Genomic DNA, 14,612 nt, shown 5'->3' with positions numbered 1-14,612 from the left:
GTGTGAATGTGTGTTTCTTAATATAAAAAAACTCTTAGGAAACAAGCAAAATACTAACTCTCGAAAAAAGGGGTCAAGAACATGGACATATTTACAAAATAGAAAAATACTACAGTAACCACCACAGGTTTTTAAACACGACGAAGTCGAATCGATGCGGATTGAAACCGGAGTGACTCATGGCCGCGCAGTTCGGGGCTTTTTCAGGGCGGTGCTTGGTCAGCAGGTGTCCTCCGCGGGACGCGCTCTACCTGCTGGGCCGGTGTGGCTCGCCTCGGGCTTTTGGAAAACAATTCGGCGTGTGTATTATTAACCTCAAAATGTTATGACTGTAAGTCAATATTCTCATTTGTAGAAATGTATCCTAAGGAAAGAGTAAGACATTAATCAGTTGTTTGCTTTCAGGAACGCTCCTTGCGTTATTATTATTGTTTTACTTAAAAGTGAATAGGGGGTGGTCAGCTCGTATCACCCCGTGACATAGGGGCTGCGGGAAGCTGGTGGGCAAGGTCCCGTGCCGGAGTCAGGCTGGAAAACCACCTGAGCCGCTGAGCTTCGCCTTGCTGGGTGGCCTGTCACCCAGAGTGTTCGTCGCAACACCCACCCTTTCTGCGGCTAAACCATCAATTGCGTGATTATTTACGTTTCTGCAGACAGAACTGATGCTCAGAGGGAGGAGCCGTGTCTATCTCGGGGGTCACTTTCCCAGTGAGGGTATCGCGGCTCGCTGCGTCGTGTGTTAGGCAGACACTCGGGTATTTGTTCAGTAACCTCTCGCTCTCGCTCGCTCTCTCTGACACACGCACGCACAGTGACTACAGGCAGACTCCCACCCCCACATTACCAGAGAATGCACCACAATAATGGTCTTTATTATGTAACTAAGACTCTTTATAAGAAATGCCATGTGTTTGCATCCGCTTTGTGAAACAACTATCTATTGTAAGCATTGCAAAGACATTACAATGAGTTCAAAATCCCTGTTCTCCTAACGGCCAGTGTCAATGCCTTGTGCTTGTCTGGTGTTTCCCAGTTTACAGGAGAAATTTTCGAATATTCTTAATTTCCTTTGACTCCTTCGACCCGCCCAGTGAGAGCAGACACCCCCGTCCTGCCATGAAGGGGAGTGTGGTCCAGGAGGCACGGCCCCCACGCACGCGGTCGGCGCTGGGCCACAGGGCAGTGGGGCCAGGGCTGGGGGTCGAGCGCTCAGGTGTGGACGCTCACCCCAGTGCTCCTGTCACCGCCTTCAGGGACTGGCAGCCGGGAAGCTCCCCGCTTCTCCCTGCGTCTGAGCCCCTGGGGCTGGTGGACCGCCACACTGCACAGAGTGGGCCTTTCATAAATGCGCTGACGGCTCGCGCCCGGTTTAGGAAAGAAACAATCAGAAATCGGAAGCAAACACTTCTTTCCTGGGTGGCGAAGCAGCAGCAGCCACCCCATCACCGGGAAGGACCCCAGCTCTGTCCTGCACACGGGCCGCGGGGCGGAGTGGGGCGGGGCCTTTCTGTGGACGGGGTGCCCGCCTGCTGCTGTCAACGCCCGGGAGGCGTGCGGGGCCGCTGGGCGGAGTTCAGGTGCGCTTAGTTCCGCCAGCCTGCGCTCGGACAGAGACTTCACGGGCGACCCCGCGCCGTCCTCACTTGGTTTTTAGTTTCTAGGCTGAAATCGGGACATGGGCCTTTCTGTCTTGGAATATGTACACCTTCTTTCTGCCCCATGAGTGCTTCGTCTAGGACGTCTGTCCCCGGTCAGCTGATGACTATGGTCCCCACGTGCTGCAGAGGCTTGGAGACCTGAGATGGCTTTGGCGTCACGTGCGGTGGGGGCAGAGGAGGAGATGGCGAGCCGCGCCGGACGTCACTTACTGGAGAGGCACACTTTTCCTGAAAGGGACGGCGATTCATCAGGGACTTACCAGCTTTCCAAATGCCGATGACAGTGGCGCTGACGACGAGGGCAGTTTGATTATGCTGCTCGCCCGTTTAATTAAACTGAGTCAGGTCAGTGGCCGGGCCCCGGCTGCACTGCAAGGCGAGGGCAGGGGAGGGACCGGCTTGGGGAGCCGGAGGGCGTCGGCGTCCAGCCAGCTGCGGCCCTGGGTGAGGCCCGGCGTCCTTGCCTGGACTCGCAGAACGAGGCGCGGAGCCCAGGCCGTGGATCCGGACCAGGCCCGAGGCTCGCCGCGAACGTCCCGCTGGCTCGCGACGCCAGTCACGCGCCCCCGGCGCCCGCGTCACAGCCGCGTCACGCGTCCCGGTGTCCGTGTCACATCCGCGTCACCAGCCCCCACGGCGTCCGCGTCACGTGTCCCCGGCGCCCGCGTCACATCCGCGTCACCAGCCCCCCCGGCGTCCGTGTCATGTGCCCCCGGCGTCCGTGTCACCAGACCGTCCGCGTCCCGTGTCCCGGCGTCTGCGCCTCGGAGCTCTGTTACCATTGCGTTTTAAACCTTTCTAGTCACGCGGAGTTAGCAGTAACGAAACCAAGGCGACCTCTGTGTACGGTCAGAGACCCCGGATCTGCAGGTGGCAGTTCCGGGCGAGCGTGTTTTCCGCGCACCTCGCCGGCCTGGGCCCTGCGGCGCGCGGAGCTGGGGGGCGGGGCCGGGGCGGGGCCGGGGCGGGGCTCGGGGGCGGGGGCGGGGCGGAGCTCGGGGCCGGGGGCGGGGCCGGGGCGGGGCGCGCCGCGTGCTGCGCATGCGCCCGAGCCCGCTTTCCACCCGGCTGGTTCCGCTGTCCAGCGACTGACTGAGGTTCGCGCTGCTGTCGATTTGCCACTTACTGAGAGTGTGTTAAGCATTCCCGAGGCGGTAATGCACTGGCCGATTTCTGCCCTCGGTTCTGCCAGCTTTCGGTGACTCCGTGTATTTTGAAAGCGCGTGTTTCGATGTGTGCGGCTGAGTCGTTGCCCCTCCGTGCTGAGCCGAAGCGCCCATCCGTCGGAGGGGAGCGAAGCAGCTCTTTCCAGGACTCTTCGCGCGGTGAATCTTTTCGATTCTTTCACGTGAAACTTTCTGTCTCTCGTTCTACTTGTATCTCTACACATTTATTTTAAAGCGCTTCAACACTCTCTGGCTCCTGACTGGGGAACTCAGCACACCCGCGCTGATGGTCATTCCTCACTGCTTTGGGTGAGAAACGGGTCATTTCTCCACCCTTTCAGGCTGTGCAAGGTCCAGGACCTGATTTCTCCTTGCTTACGAGGGCGCCTGGCGCTCATGGCCATGGGTCCCCCCGCCCCCCTGACCGACCGACGGAGCCCCTCGGCTGTGGCACAGCCACCCCCCGCGGCGTCCATCTCCGGGTACCTGACTCCTTCCGAACCCCTTTTCCCCTTCTTTCTCGCCCACTTTGGGAATACCTGTCTCACTCTGTCCCCTGTCAGTTCAGCGATCACACAGTGGCTTCCTGTTTTCATCGGTTACTCTAGCAACTTTAATCCATATCTTTAATGACTTTCGGAAAAAAAACAAAGAAGTTAGACGATTAAACTCTGATCACCCCCTTCTTAAGCTCTTTTTTAAAGTTGGTGTTTCATTTCCGACTTCAGCCCAGGAAGTACGCGATGCTCTTACGTCTGGTGTGCCGTCCACGCGTGTCCGGCTGCGCCTGTCCGTACACTGCCACGGCTGTCGATCCAGAAGTGTCCTCATTTTGTCCTTGTTCTCGAATGATCTTGTGCAAGGTGGAGAATTCGAAGTTGAAGTCATTTTCCCCCAGCGCTGTGCATCTGTCAGGTCACTCACTTTTGGCTCCCGCTAAAGTGTCAGTTGACACTCCGACACTCATTTGCAGAAAATCTGCCTTTTCTTCTGGTTGCTTCAGAGAGATTTTTTCCCGTTTTTTTGCATTTCGAAGATTGTAATGTGATGTATTTAGGTATGGATTTACTCTTATTTTAATCCTCCTTAAGGCTTTTAGGCCTTTTTAAGTATAAGGATTGGTATTTTATCAACTCTGAGCAATCCTCGACTGGCGGCGCCTCCCTGGAGGGTGTTTACCTCCCTTCCGTCTGTCTGTGCTCTCACTAGGGCTCAGGGCTCGGAGGCATGCTGGGCTTTTCTCACTCTGGCTTCCAAGCCTCTTACCCTGCCTTTCACATTTCCTGTCTTTTGGACTTTCTGGTTTGCATTCTGTCAATTTTCAGGAGATCTAACTTTTCCTTCTTAACTGTTTCTTGGACTTCACCTAAACTGCTGTTTAATCTATTGAGTCTTCTATGGAAATTATTATAGTTTTATTTTTTAAAGTTTTACTTAATGTTTACAAATCTGCTCGATTGTTTTATTGTCTCTAATTTCCATACGATGCTTTCGATCTCCCCTTTTGTTTTTTAAACACGTGAAAGAAGCATTCTACATTATTTGTACAAAAACGAGAACCCCTGCAGCCTTCCTGGCTCCGGGGCTGCAGCTGGCCCTCCCTGCTGAGCCACCGGATGGACCTTTGCGAGGCAGGTTTTGGGGCAGGCGTTTCTCGGGCTGCCTGGGAGTGTGGTTTTGGCCTCGCCCCGTCCAGCACTCACACCCGAAGGCGCCCCTCTTCGGCCATTCCCCAGCCCCCCGACAGCTCGCGCTCCTCGGGTCCTCACCTGACCTCCACCCACGTGGGTCCCTGGCCGGCTCCAGCTCCTGCCACTTTCCAGACCCCGTTAAAACCGGCTCCGCGTCGCAGGGCAGCACAGGCTCAGGGCCGGGCCGCTGATGGTGGCGCTCCCCTGTGCAGCTCGTGTCCATGTCCTGGCGCTTGGCCAGATTCCTCTGCCCCATGCCCCATGGGGTCGGCCAGTTTTGAAAGAAGAAGGTCCTCCCTGCTCCCCGGTTTGATCCAGCACTTCTACATCTCAGGAAACCGCCCACGTGCTGTAACCTGTCCCATTGCCAGGACCGGTGGCCCCTCTGGCCCTCGGCGGGAGGAGGGAGGTGGCCCCCGGCCTGTGCTCGCCAGGGCGCCCGACCACAAGTGGCGTCCCCAGTGTTTCCTGTGTGTTGCTGTCCTGTTCCCATCGCTGAAGGACCATGTGGTGCCTGAAATACTGGTGCTGTCTATGAAATGTTTTTTTTAAAGATGAACATTTCTTGCTAAAAAAGATCCTGGCAAGGAGCTCACGTTCTCCTTTGTACGCATTCCAGGTCTCGGGAGGCTTTTCCACTCTGAGGGTTTTATTCTTCCTTGTTAAGGAACGAACCCTTCCTGCTGCGGTTCCAACCAGTTTCCTCTTTCCTGCGAACTCCCTTCCTTTGAGAGTTTCTCTGTAATTTGTGCACAGGCTTGGATGGGCCCCCACTGCCCCCATTCCTGTATCCACAGCGAAGTTTCTTCTGCTCCGAGGCTGAGTGCTGTGCTCAGGAGGGAGGCTCTCCGTGGGCCTGTGGCACGAGGCTCCCTGCACCGTGTGTGGGATGGTTACCTCGTGTTGGTCTCCTGGGGCCACCACAGCGGAGCTCCGCACGCTGAGCGGCTTGAAACAGCAGGCGTGCGTCTCACGGCCTGGGGGCCCGAGGTCTGACCAGGGCCACAGGACCCTGCCGCCCCGAGGCTTGCAGCGACGCCGTCCTCGCCTGCTCTGGCTCCTGTGGGGGCCGTGGCATCCTCTGGCTCATGGCTGCTCAGCTCCAGCCTCTGCCTCTGTCGTCACATGGCCTTCCTCACGCCGTCCCTGCCTGCACGTGGCCTTCCTACAAGGACCCGTCATGCTGGGTTAGGGCCCGCCCTGCCCCCGTGGGACCTCGTCTTAACTAGTTACATCTGCTGTCACCCTGTGTCCACATAAGGCCACATTCTGAGGTCCTGGGGGTCAGGGCTTCAACATAACTTTTTTTTTTGAGGGGCGGGGGACAAAAGTCAACCCACAACATATAAGCAGTAGTAAAGCTATGAATGCTGTTACCTGCCAGTGAAAGGCAGCTCTTCACCTTCCCCCCTTTAAAATGTGGTTAGAAAAGACGGCAGGCCAGGGCGCCCCCCCGCACACCCCTCGGTGCCCACGGTCGGCGTGCCCAGGGGCCCCCCCACCCCCCGCACACCCCTCGGCACCCCGTCCGCGTGCCCAGGGCCCCCCCCACCCCCCACACACCCCTCACCGGCGCCCCCCGTCAGCCCGTGCCCAGACCCTCTGCCCCCGAACACAGTGAGAGCCTCGGCATGCCCACGGTCGGCGTGCCCCAGCCCCCCCCGGCACCACCTCTCGGTGCCCCGCCGCGTGACCAGGGCCCCCCCCGCAACCCTCGGCGCCCCGTCTGCGTGCCCAGGGCCCACCCGCACACCCTCGGTTGCCCCGTCCGCGTGCCCAGTGCCCCCCCCCGCACACCCTCGGCGCCATGTACACACCCCTCGGCGCCCCGTCGCGTGCCCAGGCCCCCCCCCCGCACACAACCCGCGGCGCCCTGTACGCGTGCCCAGCACCCCCCGCAAACCTCTCGGTTGCCCCAGTCCGCGTGCCCAGGGACCCCCCCCGCACACCCCGAGGCCGCACTGTCACGCGTGCCCAGCCCCCCCGAAACCCCTCGGCGACCAGTATGCGTGCCCAGGCCCCCCCCCCGCACACCCCTCGGCGCCCTGTCCGCGGGCCCAGCCCCCCCGCACACCCCTCGGTGCCCCGTCCGCGTGCCCAGGAGGTCCCCCCCCCGACAAACCAATCGGGCCCCGCCCCGTCTGCGTTGCCCAGGGACCCCCCCCCCGCCAACACCCCTCGGTGACCACGGTCTGCGTGCCAGGGCTACCCCAGACACCCCTCGGTGCCCACGGTCTGCGTTGCCCAGGGCCCCCCCCCGCACACCCCTCAGGTGCCCACGGTCTGCGTGCCCAGGGCCCCCCCCCCCCGAACACACCCCCGGCGCCACGTCTGCGTGCCCAGGCCCCACCCGCACACCCCTCGGTGACCGTCCGCGTGCCCAGGGCCCCACCCCGCACACCCCTCGGCGCCCCGTCCGCGTGCCCAGCCCCCCCCGCACACCTCTCGGTGCCCCGTCCGCGTGCCCAGGGCCCCCCCCGCACACCCCTCGGCGCCCTGTCCGCGTGCCCAGCCCCCCCCGCACACCCCTCGGCGCCCCGTCCGCGTGCCCAGGGCCCCCCCCCCGCACACCCCTCGGCGCCCCGTCCGCGTGCCCAGGGCCCCCCCCCGCACACCCCTCGGTGCCCACGGTCGGCGTGCCCAGGGCCCCCCACCCCCCGCACACCCCTCGGTGCCCACGGTCGGCGTGCCCAGGGCCCCCCCCCCCACACACCCCTCGGCGCCCAGTCCTCGTGCCCAGGGGCCCCCCCCGCACACCCCTTGGTGCCCACGGTCGGCGTGCCCAGGGCCCCCCCCGCACACCCCTCGGCGCCCCGTCCGCGTGCCCAGGGCCCCCGCGCACACCCCTCGGTGCCCACGGTCGGCGTGCCCAGGGCCCCCCCCCCCCCGCACACCCCTCGGCGCCCCGTCCTCGCCGTGCCGTCGCGTGTGCATCGCCCTCTGTGACCCCTCTGCCGCCTCAGGAGTAAACTGACCTTTAACAAGGAAACCTGGCCCTGCTGCCCCGGAGAGCACAGCGTTCCCACGGCCCGGGCGCCCTCGGTGTCTGTCCCCGGAGCCGTAATGAGGCCGGCGGAGGCCGTCCCGGTCACCGGCTTCCAACCGCGAGGTGCTCCGACGGCCTTTCTTGGCCAAGTGCAGTTGTCTAGGGAGGCGAGGAGCCTGGCCGGTCACCCTCTCGGTGGCCGTTTCCTTTTGCGATGTCCTTCGATCGCAGCTCGCGTGCCGCGTGACACGCTGAGACTCTGACCTTGCCGACGCTCAGACCTCGTTCGAACCCTTTTCATCTAGTCGTGTAGGTGTAGATGGTCAGGCCGCGTCTCTTCCCTCCCCGAGACGGGGTCCTTGCGTCTGTTTCATAGATTTTGCGTTTGACAGAGATGCCATAGTGTACAGGCCGAGCTCATCACAGATCTCTGAAAATCGTCGTCGTAAAGTCCCTTACACAAACACGCTCCACGCGCTGCAGGCAGCGGCTCCTGAGTGTCTCTATGAGCTGGTGGGAGAGGCAGACGGAGAAGCCAGGAGCCGGAGTGCGCGGACCGCGGCCCCCAGGCAGGACCGCCTGGCCCAGCCCGTGGCGTGGACGGGCGGCGTGGAGGGGCGGCGGGGACCCCCCGGGGGCAGCAGGGAGCCGTGGAGCATGCAGGAAGAGGCTGGAGGGCAGGCAGGACGTCCCAGGCAGTGACGACAGTGCACGCGGCAGCCCGGAGGCTGTGGGTCCACGTCCCGCGGCACGTCAGCGTGGGGCACGGCCCGCTCCGGGAGAGAGCGAGAGGCCGGGGGCTCAGCAGAAGGCACGTGACTGAGCACACGGCCGCCGGGCCTGCAGCCTGCCCTCTGCCCTGGCCGACGGGGGGAGCTGCGGGGCGTCGGGAGATTCTAGGGACATTCGCTTGGGAGCAGGAGGCAGATGGGCTTTGGGGGCAGCACGGGGCCAGTCCTTACTGTGTTCCGGCCAGACCTGGCGAGGGCCCGTGCCGTGTGACTGACAGCAGGGTGGACAGAAGGGGAGACACGAGCCGCGCTGAGGAGGCGTCCTCGACACGGCCGAGTCCGTGAGCCGCGGCCGTGAGGACGTGACGTCGCGTCGGGGCGGCGGGGCGGGCGCCGGGGCGGGCGGCGGGGCCCCACGCCGGCAACACGGCCTCACGGAGCGGCCTTCAGATGGAAGAGCGAGAACTCGGGCATCTGCTCCTTGCCCAGTTACGTCATTCGTTTTCTGTGTGAAACTCTAGGATTTTAGCAAATAACTTGTCGAGCCCTTTACGGTTTGCAGAGCGCTTCCACGTTATCGGTTGATCTGCCTGGAATTGCCATTTTTGTAGGTGACAGTCGTGTGAGAAAAGCAGAACAGGTTTCTCCCGTCCCCTCCCCCGCCCGCCCTCTTCATGGCCTGGGGCGGGGCGTCGTCCTTCGTCGGGGGGGCCACCCCGCGCACCATGGAGTCTTCAGCCTCCCCGGCCAGCAGCACTCCTCTGTCCCCCCCGGCTCTGACAGCCAACAATGTCCCCAGATATTGCCCAATGTCCCTTGGGGGACAAAGTCACCTTCAGTTGAGAGCCCCCGTCCTAGAGGCTCAGAGAATTTCAGCAAAAATCAAGTCGCCGTCGGAACAGCAGGCGGACCCGCCGCCCTCTGATGTACGTGCCTTCCCGCGAACGCGGCGCCGTGTCCGGGGCCCCTCACCGTTCAGCCGGGTCTGTTTTGTGCCCGGTGCTGCATCTTTTCATTTCCAGAGGTATTTTGTTCATTTTTCTATTTCCTGGGTCCCTTTTAGAGTCTCTCATAAACAAAACGGACGTGGTGGTTCTGTGTTCTGCGTCCGGTGCGTCCGGCAGGCAGACGCCACGCGCCGGGCCCCGCAGCCCGCTGTCTCGCTGGCTCTGCTGATGCGCCGTGGCCTCGTGCGCCGTGTCCAGCCGCTGCGCGCTCGTGATCCTGGGGACGCCCAAGGAATTCTTTGAAGCCCGGGTTTGATGTCGGTTTCTGCGAGGAACCTGGAGTAAACCATTTGAGACCCTTTTAAATTCTCGGCTTGAGGTTTTGTTGCTGTTTTAGATTATAGAGAGTGAGTGAATGCAGGTCACAGCTGTGTAGGGGCTGCTGTGTTCACAGACTCTCAGGGGCCAGTTCTCACCCCCGTTAGTGCCAGTGTTGGGTCACAATCCTTGTTTGCGAGGGGCTGTTTAGTGCCCCCCCCCACACACTGAGGCAGAGCCCTGCTAAGACCCCCACCCTGCGTGGCCGGGCTTCCGTCCTCTGTGGCCCTGATGGCTGTCAGCATGGCATCTCAGACCTGGACATCGGTCTCCCTCCTCCTGCTGCTCCCTCACCTCTCGCTGTCGCTGGCTGCCAGACTGCGACCTTTCCCTCAGGGAGTGCTGTCTTGTCTTCTGAGGTGTGTGTGGCTGGAGACCCCCGCCCAGCCTGCAGCCCACTTACAAGACGGAGCCCCTGGTTTGGGGTTGCTTACAGCTCTTCCCTCCGCCCTGGGCCTGGGGCCGCAGACCTCTGCCCCGGGCGGGGTCTCAGAGACTTCTAAATGGGGCCCTCTCCCCCACGGCCATGTCTGACCATGGCCACGTCTGACCACGGCCACGTCTGACCTGTAGGAGCTGTCACACAGCCCCCAACACAAGCCCTGCGATTGCGCTTGGCGGACAGCCCTCCTGTGCCTCCCCGAGCCGCGCTCACCCCTGCACGCGGCTCCAGACGCCAGACCTACGCCGCCGTGCCCCCAGCAAGTCACAGACCCCGTGGTGGGGCTTGAAATAAAAGAGGTGGCACCCCCCGCCCCAGGCCTTTGTCACGCTGCTCTTTCACAGGTGGGGGAGGGAAGGGCGCTCGGGCAGATGTCGCCCGTGTCACCTTCCTTTCGACAGCCTCCTGTCCCTCGCTGTCCAGGACAGTAGTGTTCCCAGAGACGGTGGGAGGCCCAGGCCCAGGGGACATGTTTTCGGCATCTCCTTGAATTGGCCTAGTTATTTGTTTTTGAAATTTTGATACTTTACACCTCATATATCTGGGGACTTGGTAGGAATTTTAACTTTCATTAGTTAATCACGAAATCCCGTCTGCTCTAAGTTCTCACTCACCCTGTTCTTTTGCAGACTGGGCCCCTGCCTGCTCTCTCTGCCTAGAAAATGGCTCCTTAACCCAAGGGGTCGCCCCGAATGCCATCTCTGCCTTGACTTCCCCAGTTAGGATCGACTTCTCATTTATCTCTGATCATGTAGCATTTTCTTACATGTTTCTTCGCCTGTGTTTGTCTACTCGCTCGCCTTCTCGTTCATGCAACAGCAAGCTTCCAGAGGTCGGGGCCACGTCCTGCCAGTCTCGCACCCCTAACGCGAGCACAGAGCCAGGGGCCGGGAGGCAGCCATGACCATTGGTCGGCCTGAACCGAATGCACAGTAGCCAGCCCGGCACTGAGGCACGGCGGTGACTGTAGATTCCAGGGCCACACTTACGGTGCTTAAGTCGGAGGGAGAATAGAGATCCCCAGGGGTAACCAGGGGCCTGCAGGACTCTGCACCTTCTCTCCAAGTCCCCGCAGCCCCCTATCGGGGCACCAGCCTTTATGAAGTTGCCCTTTTCTTCTCCAGTGTTTGGTGAGGGTCGTTTGGTCCCAGCTGGCAGGGGGCTCTGACACCGCCCCCAGGTCCGGCGGCCTGGAGGGTGTCATTGTGCAAGCATGGGGAGCGGCGGTGGCCGGTTGCTGGGGACGTAGCGGTACCTTCGTTCCGCTGGGACAAAGACGAAGGCGAGCAGACTTGTTCTCACAGTGAAACGAAGTCCACAGTTGAAATGCAAAAGCTTTTCTTTTTTCTTTTGAGATGTTCGAGCTCAATAGAACAGTTTTGTTGCACAAATTTGGGGGAATCACGAATGTCCCCAAGGACGTGTTCTTCCCTGGCCTGTCACGGCAGGCCAAATGCTCTTGGTCTGTGCCTGCCCCAAGGCTTCTGCCCTGAGCTGGCGCAGTTGCATGGGCTGAGCCTGTCTCTGGCCAGTGAGTAGGGCCTGCGCCCCACAGCACAGCTGGGTGGAAACGCCCCTCCTGCCCCGGAGCTGGTCCCCAGGCAGGCGTCCAGTGTCTGTCAGCCGCCCTCCTAGTCAGAGCAGCAACTTGGCACCGCCCCTGCCTGTCTTTACATTTGCTCAGTGCCTGGATGGCTGGGAGGAGGGTGACGAGCTGCTTCCCAGAGTGGGGATAATCAACCTCAGGCAGAACCCTCGAGGGAAGCAGTAAATGGTCTTGTTAGAGACTCGCAGTGAGAACACAGAACATGACAGTGAGCCCAAGGTCACATCCTGACACCAAACGCTCTGGGCTTGCCACCACCTGGCCTGCAGCATCCACCAAAGCCCGAGAGCCATCTGGCCTCACCTGGGGCCTGGGTGCAGCGCGAGCTTACCAGCTTACTGGGCTCACCTGCCCTCTTTACTCACTTGAGTGAAGATAGCCTGTCACAGGTGTTAATGCCACTTTTGATTCAGCGAAGGGGAAGCATGATGCGTGGACTTTCTCTGTCTGAGCAGCACCAGAAGCTGCTTCTGGACCGTTCCAGGGCTGGCGGCATGTCGATGGCATTGTTGGACCCTGTCTTAAACATAAACTCAACACGTGGACATTGCACAAGCATCAGACAAGACGGGGTGCGCGAAGTCCTGCTCACAGGTCCTGCTCACAGGTCAGGGACTGCCTACAGCCAGCTCTCCAGGAGCATTTGTAGATAAAAGGATGTTTCCCTTTAAGGCAGATCTGCTGCCACGGGGAGCCTGGTCTCAGGACTCCCTGTGCAGGCCCTGATAGGTCATCTCTGGATAACTTCTATATATGGAGTCGGAGGTCATGGAGAACGGATGTGTCTTTGTTCTCCAGCCAGTGCCAAGGGCGGCTTTCTCACCCCGCTGCCTGCGTCCCCCAACCACGTTCATCACCGTTCATCACCGGGGAGTGATGAGTGGGCTCCCTGGCAGGGGCCGGGAGCAAGAAGCGGGCTGTGGGACTGGGGTGATGTGCAGAGCGCAAGTACCTCCGGATTTTGTTACATTTTCTAGAAGTGTTTCTAATCAACAATTAAGTTTTGTTCGGCACAGAAGCGCTTTGTGCCAAAGTGTGTAAATGGATGTTTTATGGAAAGGAAACATAATGACAGCCCTAAGCTAGAAGGAGCCCAGCAGGACAGCGGAGCAGCACAGAGAACGCGCGGCGGGCGTGGCCGGGCACCGCTCGGTGACCTAGTGCGGCGCAGCGGCGATGCTCCGCCGGGGGTGGCAGGCGTGCTCCACGGCGGGCGCTGATTGGTGGTGGGGCGGTGGCCACGGCGGTCGCTAATTGGTGGTGGAGCGGTGGGCGGGGCCGCGGCGAGAGGCCGCACAGGCGGAGTACTACGCGGAGGGCGGGGGGAGGAAAGGGAGGGGCGTGGCGCCCGGAGCGGCAGAGCGGTGGGCGCTGATTGGCGCTAGTGGAGGGGCACGAGGGCCTGGGTGTGGCTGGGCGTGGCAGCGGCCGGTGATTGGCGGTAGTAGCAGAGGGCGGGGCGGGGCGAGGTTGCTTGGGGCTGGTCTTCATAGGGCCGGAGAAGGAGGGAGCGCCTGGGGCGGCGGGCGTTGATTGGTGGAATTTGCGGCGGGCGGGGCGGAAGAGCAAGTGATGATTGGCTGTAGTGGCTGTGGGCGGGGCGGGGCGGGGTCGCCTGGTCCTCGCCCGGCGGCGGCGGCGGCGGCAGCGGCGGCAGCGGCGGCAGGAGGAGGAGGGATCGCTGGGGCCCCGGCCGCGGTGGCCGGCTCGGCCTGCCCTTTGTGCCCGCAGCCTGCGCCCCGCGCCGATGGCCGCGGCGCCGGGCTCCCAGGCCACGCGCGCCCGCCCGCGGACCTAACCTCCGCGCCTGGGATGCGCCGGGGATGCGCGTCCTCCCGCCCTGCGGCTCCTCCCGGCTGGGCGCGGGGCCATGGAGCTGAGCATGAAGAAGTTCACGGTGCGCAGGTTCTTCTCCGTGTACCTGCGCAAGAAGTCGCGCTCCAAGAGCTCCAGTCTAAGTCGGCTCGAGGTAAACGCCGTCACCTCCAGCGCGCAGGTTCCCGGGTCCCTGCCGCGCCCTGGAGGACGCCTCGGGGCTCGGGGCCACCCCGAGCCCATTGTCACATGCGCTGTACCCGCAGAGGCGTCGGGGAGTTAAAGTTATCTGAGAGCTGGTCCGGTTTTCCTAAAATCGAACGTTATTATTGGGATTTACTAGTAATTGGGCTGGTCTTCGGTCCTCAGCGGGGGCTAAACTCTGCCCCTACCGAATTTCTAACTAATTTTGTTTCACGGTCTGGGCAGGATTTGGGGTGGTCACCTGGGCGCTGTGGATGAGGAGGGCTGGACGGCGCTCGGGGCGGCACCTCAGGAGTCCCAAGCACGGAAGCTCCCCGCCCAGCGTCTGCCGTGGTGCCGGGTTCGCTGAACAGCAGCCCAGAGCCGCGGCGGCTCCACTGGCTCCGTGAAGGTCCTTCCCGTATTTGAATCAGTGTGGAATTAACAAAAAAGGATGAAAAAATCAACAACCCAATCTACGCTGGCCAGTCCGAAGCCAGCCCTAAAGGCGCCCAGTGGTGAAGTGCCTGATGCGGCACCCCTGGGCAGCTCCGGGCTGGACACGGATGGTCCTGCAACCCCGAGAATCGCGTCCTTTCTCCTCTCCCTCCTCCGGTCATCTTGGGGTCTCCCAGTCATCTGTGGGCCGTTCCCTCTTGTGGTTGGTGGCTTTTCCCCAACAATCCAATCTTATTATCTCCATCTCAGTGTCCAAACGGCATTGTTGAATCTATAGACGACAAAATGGTGAAATGTGTTCTAGTAAGAAAGGGACATTGTGATGACGGGGGTGGGGCTTCCCTTGACAGTGTCCTTGCCTTCGCCATGAGGCTGGCACCTATGGAGGTTTTCTGGCTTGTCCGTTTGTGCGAAGTCAAACGATTGGAACAATGTCACATTTTTATCTTGGTTTTCTTTGTTCCAGCTGCCATGGTATTAGCTACAGGCATGGATTCTGAAACAATTAGGAGATCTTTAAGCAAAGCTCAGGAATAAGACATGAAGGCAA

The 14,612-nt window shown here is 61.3% G+C and overlaps 1 protein-coding gene across 3 annotated transcripts in view; it reads left to right on the top strand.

Moving 5' to 3' along the window:
- Nucleotides 1-14,612, top strand: part of RPS6KA2 (ribosomal protein S6 kinase A2) — a 160,539-nt gene that overhangs the window by 63,947 nt on the left and 81,980 nt on the right. Inside the window, exon 1 of one of the 3 annotated variants that reach the window (XM_016128112.2) lies at nt 13,268-13,574. The exons of the other annotated variants lie outside the window; for them this stretch is intronic. Coding sequence (XP_015983598.2) covers nt 13,476-13,574 — 99 coding nt within the window. The 5' untranslated portion in view covers nt 13,268-13,475. Of the gene's footprint in view, nt 1-13,267; nt 13,575-14,612 lie in introns of those variants that run through there. 3 annotated transcript variants of the gene reach the window in all.

This window comes from Rousettus aegyptiacus, unplaced genomic scaffold, assembly GCF_014176215.1.
Source record: "Rousettus aegyptiacus isolate mRouAeg1 unplaced genomic scaffold, mRouAeg1.p scaffold_m13_p_1, whole genome shotgun sequence".
NCBI classification, from domain to species: domain Eukaryota; kingdom Metazoa; phylum Chordata; class Mammalia; order Chiroptera; family Pteropodidae; genus Rousettus; species Rousettus aegyptiacus.
The sequence above is the reverse complement of the archived record's forward strand: the minus strand, read 5'-3'. Positions and strand labels throughout refer to the sequence as shown.